The sequence below is a fragment of the Gossypium hirsutum genome, chromosome A09, assembly GCF_007990345.1.
Source record: "Gossypium hirsutum isolate 1008001.06 chromosome A09, Gossypium_hirsutum_v2.1, whole genome shotgun sequence".
In the NCBI taxonomy this organism is placed as follows: Eukaryota; Viridiplantae; Streptophyta; class Magnoliopsida; order Malvales; family Malvaceae; genus Gossypium; species Gossypium hirsutum.
The window spans coordinates 79,580,535-79,604,729 of NC_053432.1; the positions used below are offsets into that span (position 1 = coordinate 79,580,535).

The 24,195-nt window shown below is 27.0% G+C and overlaps 1 protein-coding gene and 1 long non-coding RNA gene across 3 annotated transcripts; one reads left to right on the plus strand and one right to left on the minus strand.

The window, feature by feature from the left end:
- Positions 1-362: 362 nt before the first annotated feature.
- LOC107896474 (uncharacterized) lies at positions 363-1,245 on the minus strand. Its single transcript, XR_001683762.2, has 2 exons — positions 921-1,245; positions 363-625 (listed from the first exon to the last, which is right to left on the minus strand). It is a non-coding gene; the product is annotated as an uncharacterized lncRNA (long non-coding RNA).
- On the plus strand, positions 624-6,630 carry LOC107896473 (zinc finger protein CONSTANS-LIKE 4). Of its 2 annotated transcripts, XM_016821653.2 has the most exons (5): positions 624-841; positions 5,094-5,608; positions 5,810-5,986; positions 6,131-6,256; positions 6,363-6,630. In XM_016821653.2, the coding sequence occupies exons 2-5, from the start codon at positions 5,096-5,098 to the stop codon at positions 6,462-6,464; spliced, it is 918 nt and encodes a 305-aa protein (XP_016677142.1). In that variant the 5' UTR covers positions 624-841; positions 5,094-5,095; the 3' UTR covers positions 6,465-6,630. The 2 variants fall into 2 exon arrangements, with proteins under 2 accessions (XP_016677142.1, XP_016677141.1); XM_016821652.2 differs by lacking the exon at positions 624-841 and having other exon boundaries at positions 3,874-5,608.
- The last annotated feature ends 17,565 nt before the right edge of the window (positions 6,631-24,195 follow it).

Sequence of the window (24,195 nt, forward strand, 5' to 3'; positions counted from 1 at the left end):
ATTAAAATAATGTCCAGGGTTTTATTTTTCGACACGTGGATCACTGGCTTTTTCTTTTGTTGATATGGGTTCCTTCTCGGCTCAACTGGAGGGTATGTTTTCAATTTTTTTGCTATATAAAAGGCTCTAATATGTAAGGCCTTACATGACACGTGTTCTTTTACTACCGTTTCATCTCTTTTTCTATAGGAGTTAAATTTCAATTTTAATCTTTATACCATTTAAAATTTATTTTCTATATTTAAAATTTTTATATAATTTACTACTTCAATTTTTATAATATAAAACATTCCTTACATGACAGATTTCTACTTTTTTCTCTTTTTTGAAATAATTAATACTATATTTTGAAACCATAAATATAACTAAAAAGGAAGTATGGTTGATAAAAAAAAAATCTATCCTCTGTACAAGCCCGTTTGGCCCTTAGCCTAAAACCCACTGAACCCACTAAGCCTAAAATCAAAATAACCTACCCAAAACCCAATTTCAAAGGAAACCCTAGCCCAATACATTAAAGAAAAATAAAGGAAAACCTAAAACCCTAGCCGTTCAGCCACTTGCCCCTGTCCCATCCACCACCGCCTCTGCTCCTACCGACAGATCGAATCCACGCCACAAACACCTGCAAAAATTAATAAAGAAAAGACAGATATTAAAAAAAAGGGAAATGTAATGGCTATTTAAAAGCCAAATCCAAAAACCATTGTAACATTCGGCCTTTGGTGTAATGAAAAAATAATCTTAGGTTTTTAAACACAAGCAAAGAAGCTAAAAACTCTAGCAATATCAAAAAGCAAAGAAAAACAGTTCAACACAGGAGCAAAGTTTGAAATCTAAGGTGATAGTTTTATTATTTTCATGTTCTTGTTTCATTTTTTTTTCGAATATGACAGGTATTAACATATATATATACATACTATAGATACATATAAAATATAAAAAAAAAAGTCACGGCGGACGGCACAGTGGCGGTTGAGGCCCTGATTCCCCTCTAACCGGAGAGCAGAGAGGAGCTCTCAGTTTTTTTTTTTTTAAGAATGGTGTAAAAATGAAATTTTTTAGAAAAATTTTAGCTTTTATAGGCATTTAGAAACGACGCCATTTTGGGCCTTACTCCCACAGTCCAAAACGACGTCGTTTAGCTACCCTAACCCGAGACCCGGCTCTGACCCGCCTCAGGATCCGCGCATTTTCGTATGATGGTCTAATTGAGCGCGCGGTCCTTCCGCTTTTCGCACGTTTTGCAATTAGCTTTTTATTTCTTTCAAATTGGCCTCAAAATTCATCACGTTTTGTGATTTAATCCTCCCTCCTGCGACGTCGTTTTAAGGGTTCGGGTAAATTACCCTTTTGATCCTCTGCAGTCGCGTGAGCATTCAAAGGGGTCCCTTCTTTCATATTTATTTTAAAATCAGCCCCAAAACTTAATATTTGTTTCGAATTTAGTCCCTTTTTCATATTTATTACTGTTTCTATATTATTTTTACTCTTTATTATTTTAATATTATTCATTATTCTATTTTACCATTCTTGTATTATTATTCTTAGCATATTTTATTATTATTTAGACATTTTTTTTAAATTAATATTACATATATATATTTTATAGTTGTTTTATATATTATTATTGTTCCTAATATATGTTTTATGTATACATATTCAAATACTCTATTATGTACATTTTGTTATGTCTATTCTTACCTCTATATTTATTATTAATATTAATATATGTATTATATATCTTTAACATATATACGTATACATTTATATATTATTATTAGTTTTTGATATTATTGTTTTGTTAATACATTTGTGTCATATATACATACTTTTAATATATATTTGTATATTATACTTCATATTATGCCCATGTAAATTAATATTATATCGTGTATATCATTTTGTTATAGTTTTTATATATTGTAAATATCATATTATGTTCTATCATGTATATTTTGTATGTCATGTATATGTTTTAATATATTATGTGTATATTTTGTTTTGTATTACACGTACATGTTATGTATATACATTTGATATTATCATATATTTATTTTCCACATATTTATGTAATGTTTTTATTATTATTATCATTATTTTTGTAATTTTACTATAATTACTATTATACCTTTCATTATTATCACTATGGCATTATTACTTTTATTACTATAACCTTTTTATATGTAATTACCATACGCTATTGTTTTTATACTAACTAATTTAAAATATATATATATACGTATTTTAGCGTACTTATGTCACTTATATATATCATTATCCTCATTATTATCGTTTCGTCACCTATTTATTTATACCTTTGTAAATTCTTTCAAACCTTAAATCATTCATTATTTGTATCATCATAATTATTATTACTAACATATATATACTATGTAATTTTATTACGTATACATTTTTATATATACTATACATATGTATCTTTTAATATTGTACTATTATTATATATATATTTCCTTTATATATTTCTCATTACTACGTATGTACCTTAATACACATATGCATATACTTTTATATCGTTATCATCGCTATAATTGTCATTTTATTTTGCCATTATTTATTTATTTACCTATTTGCTTGCGTGGTCGACCATTTCACTTCCCTCACGCATTAATTTATATTTACATATTACTAACCTTGCTTTTATGTCATCTTTTTATAATTGCTTGTTATTGTCATTCATTATTACACGTTATTATTAATATCATAATCTGCTTCTATATATTATTATAAATCACATTATGTTTTTACACAATGCCTTAAAATAATTCTTCCATAAAAGTGATATTTCGTATTTGGTAATTCGAAATAATCGTGCCCTAACTTACTGGGTTTCGATTTTTTCTCATTTAACCTAAATAACGGGGCACTCTTTTAAATCGCTATACGAGTTTTAAAAATGTTTATTCTCAAAGACGCGAAGTGTTGTGCCCTAACTTACCGGGCATGACATTTTGTCATCTCGAAATAAGAATTTGTTTTAAAACAAAGGCAATATTCGGTGTTTGAGAATTCGGGAAAACGTACCCTAACTTACTGGGTTTCGATTTTTCTCGTTTACTCTAAATAATCGAATACCCTTCTAACAAATTAAAATACGTAAGTTTTATATAAAAGGCAAGCTCGCTCTCAAAAATTCAAGATGTCGTGTCCTAACTCACTGGACGTGACATTTCATATTTTGAGACGAGAAGGTCTTTAACATTTAAACTTTTTTATAGAAAAGGGATCGTATTTTAAATTTTTTCAAGTTTTCAAACTTTTGACACCAAGACACTAATTAATCAACTAGGTACCAATTTTGGGCATATCGAGGGTGCTAATCCTTCCTCGTGTGTAACCGACTCCCGAACTCATTTTCTGATTTTCGTAGACCAAAAATTATCGTTTTAGTAAATCTTAACTTTTATTAAAATGATTAATTTAAGGTGATCAGATCACACCTCATCAAAGAAGATTGGTGGCGACTCCCATTCTTCATTTTCATTCCCATTCTTCATTTTCATTCCCAAAATCTAAGTCGATTCCCGTTTTTTTCAAAAAAAAAGGTTACGACATCCTCTTCCTCTTGCAAAGCACGAGATTTTCAAACAAGTATATATAAATGCTCTAAAAGTCTTAGAAATCTATAGATCTTTTGGGTTTGTCTTGTTCTCGCTTTTTATCGATATAAAATAATAATTAAATTTCAATTTCAATCCCTATATTATGTTGATACATGATTTAATCCATATACTTTAATTTTATTATAATTTGGTCTCTTTGTTTTTATAATGTCAATAGTTAATTTTAAAAAAATTAACATTGTTAACTATTTCAATCAAAATGTTAACGTTAATTTTTCATAAAAATATTATTGCAATAGAAACAAAATTCATCATGACAATTTAAATTGGGTATTTTTAAGAAAAAACGCTAATACATGTTTTCAATGTTTTTTTTATATGACTAGAAAGTGAATATTTTTTAAAATTAACGCTAGCGAATAGAAGACTATATTCCCGAAAATGAAAGTAGGGATACTAGATTTCAAATGTAAGAAGTGTATAGAGATTAATGAACACATTTCGACATGTTTAAAACTACATTTTTTTTATACTAATAACAATATTAATATTAATTAAGTTAAGATTCAATAAACATAAATTTGATATCGCTTTTGCATATGATAATGATGGTTAGTTATGACATTGGTGTTCTATGGTATTATATGGAATATGTTTGAACATGAATATTAGTATAGGTGTGATTTTGACACTTATTTAATTATTTAATGTTCGAAAATTAAGATTAATTATGAGTTTAGGGTTTGAACTTTTGGATAAGTTTGGGCCATTGGAAGAAATTAAGAAACGAGATTTATTAGGTAACAATGCTAAATCTAAAATTTGTTATGCTCTTCAATGCAACAATTTAGAAGACTGGAGGAATTATGGATAGTTTAGGTATTATATGTAGAAAAATATAAATTTTAAAATTATATTTAAATTTTTATTTAATGTATTTTTTATGCATAAATTTTGATTTTATGTCATTTTATAATTTAATTTAATTCTCATAAAATCTGACCTAAATACTCTCAAATGAGATTGCATTATTCAATTAATGTATTTGTAGGACCATTGGGCCTAAAGGGCCCGCCAACCAAACAGTTTAATAAACTCAGTTTAGGAACTGGTAAAGCCCAACCACTGTGATCAGTTTCTAGAAGACAAGTGATTTCCACAATGTAAAAGTGTATGAATTCAATTACCAAAAGGATGATAATTTTAGGACGTACGTTTTAGAAATTTATAAAAAAGAACCAGAGCATCTAATTCTGAAATCAAGTGTTTGAAACACAAAATTATTTTCGCCAATCATGGTTGTACTTGCAGACTATTTGTCCAGACGACTACATCATCACTATATATACATGCTGTCTGAAGGGCAAAAGCTCTTTGTCTTCTTCTTCCATCTTATGTCACAATCTCAGGACCTGAGCCTGTCGCCTTCTTCCACTTCCAATTTCATTCAAATGTCTTACAATCTTTCTGTTTCTGATAACTCTTCCTTTAATCGTTGTATCCCAGAAATGGTTTCTACTGATACCATCGATTATGACTCGCTCTTCAATCTTCCTTTCTATGATTCATCCTTCGATTATAATCTTCAAGCTTTGTCCAACAACGATGACAACCAGGTAAACCCTGTTGATGAATCATCTCCTGCTGACCAGTTGCTTGCTGATTTGCTTCCTTCAAACCAGCTTGAAAATCTCAGCCTTTGTCAAACCACCCAGTTCCCGTCCCTGTCATTTGGTTCTCATTCTGAAAATCCCGGCGGCTCCAGTCGTTTGGAAGTTAAAAACGAAGAATGTCGAGTGGATTTCGATTCTGCTTACGGTGGTGTTCATGAGAATGCTGGAAAATACTTACAAAGAAGCTTCAGCAGCAATTGTTTTGAAGGGAAGTCTAATTTTTCGTTCAAACCTCCTTTTGATTCTCTCATGGAATCCCAGAGTTTCCAAGGTCAAGCCTCGAGCTTGCCTGAGACCAGCTTTTTCACTGCTCAAATGAGGAAGGTATCCAGCACTGGTGATTTAGAGGTTTGTTTCATCTGTTTTGTCACCTTGACAATAAACGAGTCAAATACATATCCATGAAATCGAATTCTTTATGTTAAGTCCAAATAACATAGTCCCTGTTTTTTTTACTCTCTTCTTTTTTTCTTTTTCTTCTTGATTTGGTAATAATTTGCTATGTAAAGGAATCTCATCTGTCTTTTTGTTTGATTGGTTGGCTTTTAGAGTACGAGAAACGTTCATAACACCCAAAGGTCAATTTCAACCCCTTGTGCAATGGAAAACACGTTCATGGAGGAATCAGGGTTCAAAGTGGGACGTTACAACGCAGAAGAACGACAAGAGAGGATCTCAAAGTACAGAGCCAAGCGAAGTCAGAGGAACTTCAACAAAACAATTAAGGTTTCTTAACCGTTTTTGTCTTCTGGCTTTAACCAAATGAATGGAAATTTCATTAGATGATTACCGAGAACAAATTCCTACTCTTTTCTTTATGTTCTCTAATAATGGTTTTCTGTTCCTTCGTTTTGAATGTTGCTGTGATAGTATGCATGCCGCAAAACACTAGCGGACACCCGTCCTCGAATTCGTGGCAGATTCGCACGTAACGACGAAACTGTTGAGACTCCCAAACTTGCATGTTCAACCGGAGACGAAGGCGATGACCTATGGGTACTATTCCATTCACAAACTTTAGGATATCATTCAACGAACTATAACTGATTTAATACAAACTTCAGATTTCTTTTTAAAAATGCTCTGTTATCTTGCATTTTAGGGTCTCCTGCATGAGGTTGGGGATGAAGCAACGGCTACTAGTGGAACTTTGATGAACAATTTCGGTCAATATCAGTTTCAATTTAACCATGGCTGCTTCTAAGAGGAACATTTCTTAGTATAGTATAGTTTGACATTTAGAATTTAAGTTGCTTCAACTCGGATTCCATTGTCAGATATGAAGAGTTTGAGTAACCTATTTTATTTTTAATTTTTACAAAGTAAAGAATAAAACTGTTATTTCTTCTAATGAAATTATGCCTTTTTCATTGAGGGAGTGCACACACTTTTAAGATTAAACACTTTTAAGATTAAACAATCAACTTTAAGCCACTATTTTTGGTCTACTAAATCATAAAAAAAAATAAAAATTGATATAAAGTAGTAATGGAACAATGGAGTGCTGTCTGCTGCTGTAATCATGAACTTTAGAATCCTTTTTACAGACTATAATCAAATGATCATTTTTGACGAATTCATCAATGGACTCATTTCTTTTTTAATTAATATTCATAGATTCTTCGTTCTTTGATAGGCTTTGTTTTGCCCAATAACTCTAACCATTTCAAGGAATCCCACAATAGAATCGTAAGTATAAAAAGGAATGAATAAGAAGAACACTAAATTTTATGTTATATTTTCATCTTCTTTCCTGCTCCAATTTCTTGCAGATTTAATTGAAATGTTATAATCGCTGAGCTTTTTGTTAACGATCACGCATGATTGGTATTTGGTTTTTCCATAATCTTATAATCTCCCTTCTATTTTACATAATACTTAGAACTACTCGTAGCCTCTCCCTAATCTATAAATAGGAGGATAACGTGTTTCAGCGCACTCGTAACTACGTCCTCCTTCTACATTAGCAACAATTTTCATGTCAATCGAGCTAAGACTCAATCGACAACTTTGTAAAAATCTTCATTTCTCAATTTAAACACTCATCAAATTTAAAATTTCCTTTAAAACTATAATTTAAGTTATTTCTACATTAGTAACAATTTTCATGTAAATCGAACTAAAACTCAATAGACAACCTTGTGAAAATCTTAAATTCTCAATCTAAACACTCATCAAATTTGAAATTTCCTTTAAAACTGTAATTTAAGTTATTTAATTTAAAAATAAATTTTAAAATTGTGGGAAAATAGATACCCGTATATTAAAATTGGTTCAATTGCATCTATTATTTAAGGAAAAAGGTTTGAGCAAAGGAACAATTTTTTTTTTTTAAATTATAAGAAAGGAAGGGGAATAACATATTCAAAACTAGTAATTTTGACCATGTACAACATAATTCTGGTTATTAAAGGCTTAATACAATATTTGATATCTAAATTTGATAATTTTTTTAATTAGGTATCTAAATATTTTTTTGACCCAATTCGGTATTTGAACTTAACATTTTTTTCTTAATTTGGTACCTAAACTTTTTTTAGATCTAATTTAGCACATGAACTTGACACTTTTTCCTAATTTGATACCTAACCTTTTTTTAGGTTCAATTTAGTACCTAAATTTAGTAAATATTATACAAATTAATGATTTTTTTTTGTTATACTACAAAAATATTACCAGTATTAAAGGAAATTCATGTTAAAAGAATTGATATTGAGCTATGCTTAATGAATTAATATTAAATAAGAAAAGAAAAGATTTTTTTAAAACCCCAAATTAAAAGACATTCATTATTTTCAATTAATAAAATAATTAAATAAATAAATAAAACAAAAAATAATTGAACATATAAGATACAAAAAAAATCATATTATTTGTTACATGTCGGTCATATATTGATTATGTTTATTACTTCATAAAAAATAACATTGTTAGTATATTGGAGTAATTTATAAAACATTTGACAAGTACCAAATCGAACAAAAACAAGATTAGGTACCAAATTAGGAAAATTAATCAAGTTCAGGTGACAAATTGAACCCTTAAAAAATTTAAGTACCACCTTAAGAAAAAGTCTCAAGTTTAAATGCCAAATTAAAAAAAAACTATCAAGTTTAGATACTAAATTAAACAAAAAAAATTAAATATCAAATATTATATTAAACCTTTATTAAAATATTTTATGCTAACTTATATTTATAGTTATAAGAAAAATAAATTAATTCATAACACTACTTTTAAAAAATATATTGTAAAAATATTTGTATATTCAAAATATTCAAAGTTTAAAATATATTTTATTAAAAAAAAGTAGCTGTAGCTTATAATTTCTTTTACATTTGCAAAATAAAATACTAATATTAGATTTATAATTTTAATTTTTTACTATAACCATTCGATGCTAATTAAAATTATATAAAATCAATTTCAATTAATGAAATCTTAATGCATATGCAATATATATTGAAAATGTAAATAAATTTTAATCTTCGTTTATTGACAAAGACGAAAGTTTTGAACTTTCAGTATTTAGATTCGAAATTCATTATGTATAATTTTAATTTCTATGAGTGGGTTTCAAAGTTTTACCATGTATTGATGCCATGTGTGGATTTTAGTTTGATTAGTTAATTTAATCTAGATTTTTCCGATTTTTAATATATTTGTGTTATAATAATTTGATTATACTTATTCCATAATAGTTCGATTCTACTAATTCGATATTTTATTTTAATTTTACTTATTACTGTAAACTTTTAAAAAAATTAACTACCAGAACCAAAATCAGCATAAGCTATTTGGCAACTTGCAAACCTTTTCTTGCTTAATTAATATAAAAATTAATTGCGAGTGACTATTGATTACCGCAAAGGGAAATCCCCCGTTGGAATATGTTCTAAACTCTAATCAGTAGGTTTTAGAAGGACTACGCTTTGATTTTTTCTTTTGTAAAAAAAATATTATTAAATTGAGACATTTGGTCTAAATGTTTAGGGTAAGGAAAAAATAAACAAATAATTGGCATCTTCCTTCCCCTCTGTGCTTTCTTTTACCTTTTTTGCACATCACAAAATATTTGACTACTTTAGCTAATGAATGACAAGAATAATATCCAATGTGAAAACATTTCGTTTTCATATATCTGCCTTCATTTTCCTCCCTTTTAATTGCCAATGGTTTAAATCATATAGGTAATTATCAAATTATTAGTACATTTTTTTATCTTATAATTATAAAAGTTACAAACAAGTATCTAATCATTTGATTTTTTGTTTTTGTTTTTTCATTTTCATTAACTATCACTAAGTAGAGACAAAAAGATGACGTAAAAAGATTAAAGTGAAATTTACTTTAATGGAGGTGAGATCGTTAGTGATGAAGTTGATGATATCGATGAGAACATTGGTGAGAGAGAGGGGCTTGTGAGAGAGGAGTCAATAAAGCATAGAGTCAATGTTTAGGTGTGAATTTTTTGAAGTTTGATATGGTAATTTACCCTAGGTAAATTTTTTATATGGACTAACCTGCAAATAATTAATAATTTCAAACTAAAATTTAAAGACAAACAATAGCAACTGCAAAGCCATTTGTAAATATGGAAATGAAACACTGAACAACACACAAAAAATATATATATCAGAGTTTAAATGCTAAAGTAGTAACAATAACACTAGTATAACATGATTTTTAATAAAATTTACCCACCACAATGTACCTAACAATGAATGGTAGAGGGTAGGCTTAAATTATAAATACTACTTAACTTACATATATTTTTAAGTTGGTAGTATTTTTTTTATCACAATAAGTATATAAATTATACTGATATCTAAATTATATTATTTTTCCTAAGTTGGTACCTAAATATTTTTTGGTCACATGTAGTACTTAAATATTTTTTTTGTCAGAAGCGGTACCTAGCTATACTCCGTTATCCAAAATAGTACTTAAAATATATTCCGTTACTCAATTTGCACTAACTGTTAAAAAAACTCTTATCCAATCATTTCGTGACATGTGACACTTTTAAATTAAAATAATAGAATTAAAATATAAAAGATTAAATTTAAGTAAGTTAAAAATTTTCAACTTTTTATATGATATCTTTTTATTATAGAGGTTCACCCAATATAAACTATTTTATACAAAGTATATAGAAAGGAATGGAGAAAGTTATTTTTAATAATAATAACACATAGCTTTTGAATCGGGTGAGGAAAGAATCAAAATCAAGATTTAAAAATGGAAAAGAATCTCGTTGAATCTAAATTTTGTAGTTAAAAATTGAGTTTGTACGGGTTTTTAAACGGGTTCTTGAACTTTCTGTCACTAAAGTTCTCGGGTATGAAGAATAAAAGAGATGAATATATTTTAGTTTAAAAAAAACTTAAAGAAATAATATTTAAAACTTTTTTAGTTTTTTTAAATTAAAAATTATCATGTGTCACAAAATAATTGACTAAGAATTTTTTTTAAATACTGAGGTAATTTGGATAATGAAATATAACTTAAGTATCACTTTGGGTAGTAAAATTTACTTTAAGTATCACTTGTAACAAAAAAAAAATTGAAGTACCAACTTAAGAGAAAGAGTATAGTTTATTGTATTACTTGTGAAAAAAGCATACAGTTTATATACTATTTTGGGTAACTGGTATAATTTAGGTGCCACTTATGACTATAAAAATTTAGATACCAACTTAAAATGTATATAAAATTGATTTTTTTGAAAAAGTTCAAAGGCTAAAAAATATCATTAAACCTATTTATTATCTATTTTAGATTTTTAATTGTGAATTCAATGTTTAGAAATTCCCATAACCCCTTTCCAACCCATCAATAAGAGGATAATGTGCTTTAGTGCACTCGAACTCATGTCCTATTATATTAACAATAATGTCCATGTCAATTAAGCTGAGACTCAATCAGCATGATAATAGCATTTTTATCAAATTTATATTTTTTTAAAAAAAATTAACCCAAGCTATTAAATTTAAATTTGTAAATAAAATTGATTTGAGGTTTAGTCAAATTAAATATAAAAATAAAAAAGAGTCCCGAAAAGTAAAGACAAATAATATACTAAAATAGAAAATAAAATCCCGATGCATCTTCCAATCAAATAACAGTCAAACAAGTTTGGAAAGGAATAGGATTGGTTTATGTTTCTAAACCCATGCTTTAGTGTTGTCAAATCGAATGCCTCAATGATGGCTTTAATTACAACAATACAAACTGCCCCAAAGGAGAGCGCGCTAATGGCATATGATTCCATGAATGGGAAAGCTTACCCTTTTTTATCATATCTATTTCATATGATTAACTTTGAGGGGAAAAAGAATTTCTATTATTCTTCACCCAGTGATAAAGGATGGTAGCAGTAATTTTCTCAGCTTAAAAGCTTGGAAAAGGTAAGGTTAAGGTTTAAGAATCATTGTCATGATTAGAAAAAAGTAATTTATTTCCATATTATTTAATGTTGAGTTCACTCTCATAAGTTAGGATTAGGATTAAAGAATATTTGACTGCTTAAATAAAGTGATTTAACTCAATTTTCATATGTGTCGAGTTCTCTCATATTTCAGTGTGTTTAAATAATTGATTTAATTATTATCTGAATTAAATTATTATTAATCGAAATAATCAAATTTTTAAAACAATTTATCGAATAAAAAATTTTCAAATTTCTGTTTAAACAAGTTTAAAATATATATATAATGAGAATACTATTTTTCTTTATTTTACTTCAAAGAAATAAAAAAAAAGAAGACAAATACAATATATTACATAATAAGAACGCTACATTAAAAACATTATATTAAAATAAATGTTCATAATAAAGATAGATTAAAAAAATTACATTAATACTCTTTTTTATAACTTTTTTTTCTTTTGGGCATGATATTGATTGTTATACATATATATATATTTAATTTATTTGGTTAATTACTTATTTTTGAATTAAATTAATTGATAATTTAATTTTTACAAAATATTTAAATGACCTCTACTAAAGTAAGCATCGGAAAGCTTGAGAGAGTCAGAAAATTTTGAAAAGTTTTTGTGTGTGAAAAAAAAGCGAATGGATGAATTCTTATTAGAAGGTGACAATCATGAAAGTTTCCTTCCACTATATTAAATACGGCCAAATAAATACCTTGGTCAAACTTCCTCATCTGGAACTCAGTTTGGGTTATAAATGAACAAGTTCATGAACAATTTGATTTTTATTCATTTGTTAAGCTAAATAAACGAACATGCATAAGATTTTGAGACTCGTTTATTAAACAAACTGAAACAAATAAAAATTGTTTAATTTATTTATGTTCATGAACAAGTTCGTTTAATAACTCATTTAAATACTTTTCTTCTTTAGTGTATGTCAATAAAAATATTGTGATTTGTGTGCTTGTTGTTTGTTTATTTATAATATAATTATTAAAATTTATATTTTACTATTTTATATCTAAAAAATAATATATATACATATATTTATTATTTGTTAGTTAGTTATGAACATTGCTGGTGAACATGTTCGTTTAATTTTCACTTTGTTTAACTTAAACGAACGAACATAAACACATATAATTTTAAATAAATAAACATGAACAAATATTTCAAAATTCTTAACGAACACGAACTGCACATAAACAAACTTAAAAATAAACAAACGTTTGTTTATTCAATCTGAATTCATTTACAGTCCTAAACTTGATACACATAGGAGTTGAGATACTTTGATGTACTTCACAATACAACCTCCTAACATGCATGGCACGGATTGATATTGTAATTTGACACCTCATTGAACTCAACACCTATAAATATCGAGATACTCCTCCAAAAAAAGTAACTTTTCTAAATACTTAAAATAAATATTGTTAAAATTCACCTTACAAGTATATTTTTAAGGGTGTAATAAATTAGTAATGAGTTAAGTTAAAAAAAAAATTGGAACATGTTACAATATTTGAATTATACTTATAGAATTAAATCTATTTAAATATAAAATTTTAATAATCGAAGAGCTAAAATTGAGACAGATTTGGATTAAATCCCAATTTTCAACTAACAACATCATCATCTCAAGTTTATTATTATCATAATTTTATGGAAATTTTGAGTCTTATTTCAATGTAAACGCCAGTACAACTCACGATTACGAGGAGAAATTAAATTAAAGGGAAAAAAAGATCAAACAAGACACTAAAACAAGAAGATTCCAAGGCTCACTTTTGACCTACTCATTGTTGGAAAAGTTATTCTCAAAAGCTCACTTCTATATCATATAAATTGCTATGTTTGGGATATTTATTGAAAATAATTTCATTCTTTTATAAGAAAAGGTAGTATATGTAATACATATTTTGTTGGGATCAATCTATATAAACAATGAGATATTTAATTGCTTTTTCATTAAGGGTGAAGCTAAAACAGTTTTTTGGGGCCGAATGAAATTTTAACTTTTTTATAGTCTATGTCTAATTTTTAAAAAAATTAAATTAAATTATTATAATTTTAGGGAGTAAAGTGTAATTTTCTATTTTAGGGATTCGCCTATGTTCTTCATTAACATATCTAAACAAGGATATAATAGCCCCTTTAAATATGCTTTAGATTAGAGTTTCAATTATACTAAAATAATATTAAACTACTTATCATGTTTTTTAATTATTATTGCATCACTCACATTATTATTAAATTTTAAAATTAATTTAAATTTAATATGCACAACTAAATTAATTTTTTTTATAAAATTAGAACCTACTTTAATGATTTTCATCTTTTATAATAATTCAAATAAACATTGCTAAAATATTATTTTTTTATTTTAAAAAATAACGTGTCATATATTTATAAATTTAGAAACATTTAAATAGTATCTAAAAAAATAATTTTAAATAGACTTAAAAAATTTAAAATTTAGAAACGTTTAAAATATAAAAATAACGTGTAAAAAGAAGGTTTATAGATTAAATTTAGCAATAATTTAACAATGTTTATTTGAATTATTACAAAAGATGAAAATCATTAAAGCATATTCTAATTTTATAAAAAAAAGCTAATTTAATTGTGCATATTAAATTTAAATTAATTTTAAATATAATAATATTGTGAGTGATGCAATAATAATTAAAAAACATGATAAGTAATTTAATATTATTTTAAAATATAAAATATATAATTAAACTTGGGAAATAAAAAAGATGGGAAAACAAAAAGGGGTTAACGTTGCAATATCCCCATCCCTTTTGTTGGGTGACTCTGGCCATTTGTTGACCGGTACCACACACCCTAATTTTTTTTAATCAGATAAAAGGGTGTCGGCTATTAGTGTGCCAGCATCCAAAAAGAAATTTTTGAAAAACAATTACATAGGCATCGGCCATCTAATGTCCGAAACCTCAAAAATTATTTTTTTAATAGAAAAATAGTGGTGGCGGGTCATCTAATTCTCATAACCTAATTTTATTGTTCATTTCAAGTCATTTGAATAATTATTTTTTAATTGAGGTCATTTTTATAAATATTTTTTTTTCAGAAGAATAAAATAGCCTCCTGTTTGGATAATACTGAGAAAAGAAAAGAATCAGGTGATTTTAAGTTATCCCACCTTAGACATACTTTCTGTCCGTCCAAAATACAACTCCTTTCTTTTGCCACCCACATCCAAAATTCCAACTCCAACAACTTAAATATTTTGATTTTAATCATAAAATTAATTCTTTATAAATTTAGATATTATTATAATCAAATTTATTATATAGAAAACATTCGTATAAAAATATAAGATGTTTTGTTTAAAATATTATAAAATATAAATAAATATATCCTTTTCACACAAATAGAATATCATCATAATTAATGCACACGAATGGGATATGATTGTCAGCATCTCTTTTTGTAACGACCCGAATTTTACCGTTACCGAAAAAGTGTATTTTCGGGTCTCCGTTTTTGAAAAATGGATTCGTAAATATTTATTAAAAATATTTACGAAGTCAACTGAGTGGTTAATTAGAGTTTAATTAAGTAAATTTAGTTTAATTAAGAGTAATTAGGAAAAATGACTAAATTGAATAAAGGATGAAAGTTGAATTGTAGAATAAAAGAAAATGAAGAGGACCAAAATGGCAATTATGCCATTTGTCCTAAGTGAGGCGGCATAAACATAAAAATCTGAGATTTTTTATGTGTTAAAATATATATATTAAATTATTATTATATTATAGTAATATAAGCAAACGAAACAGAGAAGAAACAGGGGAGAAAGAAAGAAAGAAAAAGAAAAAGGAAAATTTGGGTTTCAAGGCTCAAAGTTTAATTTGGTAAGTCAATTAAGTCATTTCTTCTTAAATTTTGATGTTTTAGAAGCTTTGGAACAAGACTTTGATGAAATTAAGTTGATATTTTGAGAGTTTATAGATTTTCAAGTATAGTCCATGTTGAATAAAATAGTGAATTAAGGGTTTAATTGAGTAAATTTCAAGCTAGAATTGATAATAGGATCAAATTGTAAAGTAAGTTATAAGTTTTATGTTGTAGGGACTAAATTGATGAAATTTTGAAATTAGGAAAGTATGCTGGAAATTTAATATTTAAATGAGAGTATGGATGAAATTTGAATAGAAATAAAGGATGAATTAAGATAGAAAAGTAAGTGAATTTAGTTAGAATTAAATTGAAATTAAAGTAAATCAACATTTTGTACTAAGACTATTTTGGACAGCAGCAGTAGTCTAAGTTTGAAAAATCACCAAAAATTGTAGAAATTGAATTAGAGGATGAATAAAATATGAAATTAAATATTATTGAGTCTAGTTTCTTATAGAAGAAACGATATAAGCAATTGAATTGTAAATTATGAGATATAATGAATTTTGTGAGACAAGGTCAGAATGAATTCGGGTTCCCCTGTTCTGACTTTGAAAAATCACCAAAAATTGAATAAAAATAATTAGAGGCTTAAAGTTATATGTTTATAATACCTAATGAGTCTATTTTCATTAGAAATCAACGAGAATGTTATCCGAGTTCTGTACTGTGAGATAATTAATTTTTAGTGAAGAAGGGACGAAACTGTCAGACAGCAGAATAGCGGTGAATTTAAAGAATAAACTGTACTTAATGGCTAAACCAAAAATTCTGAAAATTTTATTGTAAGAAGATTTGTGAGTCTAGTTTCAGGAAAAATTAGCGGATCTTAATTTAGAATTCTATAACTCAAGATATGAATTAGTAATGTATTAATGATTATGAATTGTATTAATTTCGTAGTCAATGTGGTACCAGAAATCTCGGCTAAGAAAGGACAAGACAAAGTCAACGGGAGTTAGCTCGAAAATTACAGTTTGTATTTCTATAATCCGAACCTAATACTTAATTGTTGAATTTATTTCTTAATATGTATATTAAGTGTTTTGAAGTAAGAATTATTGTGTTTTGCAAATGAAATGGATTGATATAGTATGTGATGAAATTATTGAATTTATATTGATTGAATTGGCGTATATATATAGATATATATATTGAATATTGAATATATATTGATTATTTGAATTGAATTGAAATATAAATTGTTTGAAAATTTTAAATATGAGATTTGTGATATTTGGATATTTGTTATTGAAAAGTGAATTGAATTGTATTGAATTATGAATTTATGTAATTAATTAAAATGTGTATTGATTGAAAAAATTTGAAAGTGAATTGAATACCCTATTAACAGTATCAGGCTGAGTCAGATATAGTTGGCATGCCATAGGATTGGAAGTGTTCAGGGATTCTTCGACCTCGAGTCGATAAGACACTGGGTGTCACTATATTTCTTCGGATAGATTCGATGAGGTACTGGGTACCAACTTTACTTCGGCTAGGCCGATGAGACACTGGGTGTCAAATATTGCTTCGAACTATCCGATGAGGCACTGGGTACCATATTGGTGTGTTTGGTTGGATCCATGTATCCGCCAAGGTCCGAGTCTTGTTAATAGGGGTAAATAAGTGAAAAGATAAGTCGAGTGAATTTGATTGATTGAGCTATTGGAATGAAATGAGAAATTGAATTGAGAATTGAAATTGAGATACGAGATTGAAAGCATGAACCAAAAGGTTCATGAAATGAGTGAAGTTCAAATGGATAATGATTGATGTTAAAATGAATTAAAATGGTATATTGTTAAGAAATAAAGTGTGAAAACAAGTGAATTGTGAATATATTGTATAGAATTTATATGGTAAGTAAATGAAAAGAATTGAACAAATATGTTATTGTGTTTGTTATATGACTTGTATAGAATTTATATGGTAAGTAATTGAAAATTTATCTATAAAACAAATAAATGAATACTTATAATTGTTATTGTGATTTTAAGTTTAATTTTTATATTATTAAGTGTTCGGATTATGGAAATACCACTGAGTATACCATACTCAGCGTACGGTTTGTTTCCGTGCGCAGGTTTAGTAAAGATAGAACGTTGAATCAGCATCCCAGTTCGATCCGAATTCATTAAGGTAAAGTGTGTTAATTATTGGTAATGGCATGTACCTAGGATGTTTTATGAGAGTCATTTAGGTTGTAGATGTACTCATGAAATGAGTAAATTATGGTTGGCAACGGTATGTAGTATGAATTTTGAAATTTACTAAAAATTCGTAGTGATTCTAAATTAGTCCCGAATTGAATTTACTGTTCATATTGGACCGCGAGGGCCCATTAAAGGGACGACATCTTAAAACTAGGATGTGTGTAAATATTTATTTTAATTAATGACCGAAATTGGACTGTACTGACTAGTAATGTCTCGTAACCCTGTTCCGATGACGGTATAGGGTTAGGGGGCGTTACACTTTTAACACTAGTAAATTGATTGCATATATTATATAAATAAAGGAGGTTAAACCTCATAATTACAGATTATTTCCAACGACTTGTAAATGATTTGCGGCTTCGAGTCATACTTTACTGCATATTAGTATTTTAAGTATGGTTCCTGTTTCTTGATGTCTTCACTACAAAGGAGAATTGTTTCATTAATTCATGTCTCTCTTTTTTTTCTTTTCTTTTTTTCCTATGATTTTTATTCCCTGTTTGATTCTCCGCATAGAATCAGGACTCATAGTGTACAACTTTGCTTTGTGCTCCCTTTATTTTGAAGTGTACTTTTTGCTGGCTGATGCTATATAATGCCTCCCTCCATATTTAACATTTATTTTTAACACATAATTATAATTTATCTCGAATCTAAATAACATAAATAGTAGTTAATGTTTTTATATATTTCCAAAATTTTATCTGATATCTACATTCAATATATATCAAATGTTAGAGTTCAACATACAAATACTTTAAAACTACGTGGGACAGTTGGGAAATGTACTATTACTAGGAAATGTTAGATTCTTAATAAAATTATTAAGAATCATGGCGAGCATTTTAATACTGTTAAAAACATCAAGGTCTCTCATTCAAATTCAATGAACTCTATGATAACTTTAATAAATTCTCAAATTGATACCGAACCTAATAAAATTGTGACAGTTCCGGATAGCAAGAGTACTGAAATTGCTTCTAAGCAGTAGAGTTGGAATAATAGCTTAATTGTCTTTTTCACCAAAAAAAGAAAAAAAGAAGATAAAGTTAAAAAGGATTAATTTTTAGATGGTATCTATATTATTTGAATTCGAAATAAATGTAAGATACATTTTTTATTTCATATCATCACTTTTAATAAATATTCTTAAATATCCTGATAAAAAATATTTTTTATAAATTTTCTTCCCAAAACATAATTCTAAAAGAGTTTAATAAATTAATAATACATTACATACTATTTTAATAATTAAAAAGAATTAAAGAAATATTTTAAAAATTATTATACAAAAATAAAAAATACTTAATATTACCAATTATTATTTTAAAATAAAAATAATCAATTAAAAACATATTTGATATTAAATAAAAATCACCCGGTGTATCACATAAAAGAATATCATTTTAATAAATATATTTACGACATAATTTCTCCTTCAGTCATAAACAACAAATCCCATATAAATATTATTTAAAGGAAAGAAAATCAGCGATTCCTATATAAGATGGTCCGTGAATTCTTTGACTTGATGATGAAGGAACTTTTTATCTTTCTTTTGCTAGAACAGAGGTTGGCTTTTGTTATCATTGTATAGCCAAAACAGCAAATAGGTCCAATAGTTTTATAAAATTAAGTAATGAAGTGGGGTTTCATTATATCATCAAATAATCTAAAAAGACAAGGGGAATGTCCCTACAAAAGTAGTCAAATCCTAGAGTACCCTAGCTAGTTCTTTGTCCATGTCAAGCTTGGGGATTTTAACAGTAAAGATTTGCACCAAACAAGGATCCATATTTCTCACCTCAATTTTTGCTGTTCATCCTTGTACTGTACTTTAAGTTATGGATTTTATTTTTTGGATTTCAACCATGGGTCTAGTAGTAGTAAAATTCAACGAGTCAATTTCTACTATTAATCTCATATTATGTGTAAATTGTGAATAAAATCTATATTTTATAACTTAATTGTAACTAGTCCCTATATTTTCAAATATTAAAATTTCAGTCATGACTCAAATAATAACTATTAAATTCGTTGACTAAATCGATGTGACTCAAATAACTTTACATATTGTGATATTATGTTTGTTGCATAATATTTTGAAAATATCATAATTTAATAGTTACAATTTAGGTTAAAAATAAAATTTTACTAAAATGACTTAATCGATAACTTACACTTGTTATAGGGATTAATAACAAAATTTGACCTTCTCTTTTTTCCCCTATTTTGTGGGGTCTTTTACCAACTTCCAGACCCCCTTGTTGCTTTACTGCAGCCCATTTGAGTGTCACTAACACAACTTGCTATGAACTCTAAAACAAGTGGCTTTAAACTTAAATATTTAACGCATTTAAAATTTGAATCACAGTAAATGCAAAAGACTCGAAAGTGGTGTTTGTTTGAAGGGTCTTTTACCAAATTCCCGATTGTGACTACTCCCTGTTTCATCCCCCACATAATGGCAGTTCAGTTGAACCATCACAACTTGCTATATGAACCTGAAACATGTACCTTTAAACATGGGATATAATTTATTTGTTTACGCGTTCCTTCTTAACATATATATACCAATCATTTGATTATTTCCAAATTAATCTTTAGGAAGAAAAAGAAGAACAAAAATATCCTTTTAGAAAGGAAACCTTTCTCTGAAAAGTTGTATACTATTTAACCAGTAACACCACATGATAACATAATAGTTTTGTAGGCTAATGGATTTCCTTTTCATGCTTTTACTCGAAATATTGAGGGTGGGTTTGAATAGGTGATTAGGTATGGTACAGTGTGTTTAGTTTACTTTTTGTCTTACGCTATAATATCGTTACAGTATCTAATCTCACAGCCACCGCTATTTTTACACTAATCGCAGATAAACGCATCGCTTATCCAAACTCACCCTAAGTATAAATTAATTGTGATTTAATATGATTATGTCCAGTAATGTTTAAAATATTATTTTCAATTTTATTATTAAATAATTTTATTTGATAATTTTTTTATTTTGATGAAAAATATAATTTGATGTATGAACTTTGATTTAATTCATTTATACACAAAAGAAATTTGATTTTGATTTAACTGTACATATATTAAAAATAAATACACTCATTTCATGTTGAAAAGTTATGATTATTTATGTTTACGATATGAAAATGTAAAATGATGTGGATAATGGTATTAGTGATTTTTTTTTTAACTTTAGACCAATCTGAATTACATTTTATGTAATGTTTTTCAATTTTTAATAATGTTTTGAATATTGATATGAACTTTTGGACCGGCAGAGGGAACAAAGATTATCAGCCTGCAGTCAAACCGGACCAATGACCACTTCAACCTAAAAACTTTAAACCCTAACTTGGGTTTGTAGTTTGGGCTAAGATATATATTTAAGGGCTAAAACCCGGCCCGTTTTCTTATCCAAGATTATTAAGTTTTTATGTAGTTGAGCCTGATTTGTTAGGGGGAGCTGATTAGCTTTGCTAACCATCGATAACCATAACTTTATATAAGATATATTAATAAATTTAGTTTTTGAACTTTATATTTTTATTCAATTAGATCTCTATTTTTTATTTAGATTAAATTAGTTCTTTGTGGCACTATTTTATTTTATATGTCATATTTGTAAATAATAAATATATCTCGTAATTCTTATAACACTTTAATGTATAATTAAAATATATTATTGCGTAATTAATAATAAATGAATAAACTAAATAGAAAATACATATATAATAATAACAGCGCAATTGCTTTTTGTATTTAAATTTTACTTAATGAATATATTTCAACGATATTTCTTTAAACTCGAGTTGGGACTATCTTTTATTTTGAATATAAAGGTAAAAAGATCTCTCCTATTTTCCTTAATTTCGATATTGAGAAAAGTTGTCTTTTTTTTGAAAAAAATTAAAGTAATTTAATCTTTTTTAATATTGAAAGTGAGCAATTAAGGACAATTAGTCTTAACGTTAATATTTTCTATCAATTGTACGTAATTTTAATTGGTATAATAATAATTTTAGCTTTCAAAGTTTAGATATTCTATCAATGTGGTATTGATTTAACTAATTTAGCCTGCAACATTTGTGTAAATGTGTAAATGTTGAAGCTAAACTTATTATTATTTTTAGAATCAAGATCAAATTGACAAAACATGTAAACGTTGAGGGCTAAGCTTGTGGTTATACTAATCAAAATTATATGCAATTGACTATAAGTATTAACATCGTGATTAATTGTCCTTAGTTGCTCACTTTCAAATTTGAAAGAGATTAAATTGCTTTGATTTTTTTTACAGAGACCAATTTGATCAATTTTGAAATTAAGAGGGACTAGAGAGAATTTTTACCAAATATAAATATTAGTTAATCTAAGAATAGATAAATAAAAAATAGTAGGAAATACAAAAAGATAGAGAGGGAACATGTGGGGTTAGGATAAGGGCCCACACTTTAAATCCTAAAATCCGGAATTTAGAGTGCGTTCCAGCTGACCGGACTTCAAATCAGATTTCAACTTTATTCAATTTCTTTCTTGTTGAAAAAGAAAATTGTTTTTTTTTAATTACTTTTTTCTTCCTTATTATAGAGTAAATGTAATAGTAGGATAACATCCGACAGCTGGATCTATGACACGTGTACATCCACGGTACCCACGTTTGCCGGAGCAACTAGTCATCGGCTTGGCCTTTTCCCATTTATTCAGTGTATCTAAGCCTAAGTTACACAGGCGGGCAATGTCAGAGATAGTGTGGTACGATCTGAGCCGTTGAAAACAACTGTCGGACATCTTGTAAACAGCCTTCCAGATAAGACATTTGTTGAGGTAGATCCGATGAACTCATACCCAATAGGTCTGGAGATAGAATTATTAGTCGTTAGTCAAACATTTAATTAAGTTTATTCATCCTACAGCCAAGAGTTCGATGTTTTTTAACAATAACTTTTAATTTTGAATATTTTATTTTTAAAATTAAATTTGAGAATTTTTTTATACAACAGAGCAAAAAATCAGTTCTAATTCCTCTACAGTGATAACAATTTGAATTTAATTTTTTTTATATAAATTTACTTCATTAAGCCCTTACAAAAAAACAAAAAAAAATCAATTAGGTCCCTTATCTTAATTTGCACTCAATCAAGTCCTCATGATTAATAAAAAAAATTTTCAATTAAACTTTTTAAAAAACAGTTTTTATCATTAATTATGTTAACTATCCAATTAAATTGCTGTATGGGACAGCACTTAATATAATCTTTTATTTTTCTAATAGAAAATTATAAAAAAGTACTCATAAAAATACAAATATTAGAAAATAATATAAAATTTATGAAGTTTCCGAGGCATTATAAAAAGTTCATAAAAACTTATAAATATATAAATATTTCTAATAAATGATACAAAGTTGTAAAAATTATTAAACATGACAAAAGCTTATAAAAAATTCTAGAAAATTATACAAAATATATAAAAAAATATAAATAAATCATTAATTAGTTCATCATTTTAGAAATTAAACCCCTAAAATTAGAATGAGCATTTGAGAACAGAACAAGTTGAATAATGAGATTAATTGTCAAATTGTTGACCTTCCACAAATAAAACAACAATTGCATAATTCTCTCCTTTTTGTTGATAATTTATTACTAGGATTTTTAAATTTTTTATCTCTAAGTTTTAAGCACAATATAGTAGTTTGGACATTAAAAAGTTGAAAATTGTTTGCGAAGTATGGTATGCTATAAAATATTTTGGTACAGTTAGATACTATAAAATCAAATTTTCATTATCCAAAGGTTGTAAATATTAGTGTGTCAACATGAAATATTCAAACGATTATTCTCATTATCCAGCAGTAAGTTAGATGCAACGTGTTCGAAAGTCTTAATTAAATTTTTTTATTTTTTAAAGGATTATTTTTTATATATATAAATTTTTTTATCATACAAGAAAGGTGGCAAGTTTCATTAACATTAGTTAATTCATATAATTATTATCATTATTTGGGTAAAAATATAGATATAAATTTTTTGAAAAAAATACCATGCTAATAGAAAGACACTCTATCTGAATGTGATAAGTAAGAATGATATTTTTTAGAAAAATTATGTTTTAGTATGTCAATTGAAACAGTATAAAATAAAGGGACTTAAAATAAAGTGGGAATACTTTCTTTAGGAAAAAAAATATAGGAAGTGGGTACTAAATCTTAAATTTAAAGGTAATAAAATAATTGCAGCCATGATTTTAATCCATAATAATTTTACACAAATTTCTGTTCCCTGATGCGAAGCTTGGGATTTCCACACCGGTATATATATAAAAGCAACA

Excerpts from the sequence above, each read along its gene's own strand:
- LOC107896473 (XM_016821652.2), top strand. The coding sequence starts at position 4,883 with ATGGTTGTACTTGCAGACTATTTGTCCAGACGACTACATCATCACTAT. Across the intron at positions 5,609-5,809 it reads CCAGCACTGGTGATTTAGAG|AGTACGAGAAACGTTCATAA; the intron begins GTTTGTTTCATC and ends GTTGGCTTTTAG. Across the intron at positions 6,257-6,362 it reads ACGAAGGCGATGACCTATGG|GGTCTCCTGCATGAGGTTGG; the intron begins GTACTATTCCAT and ends CTTGCATTTTAG.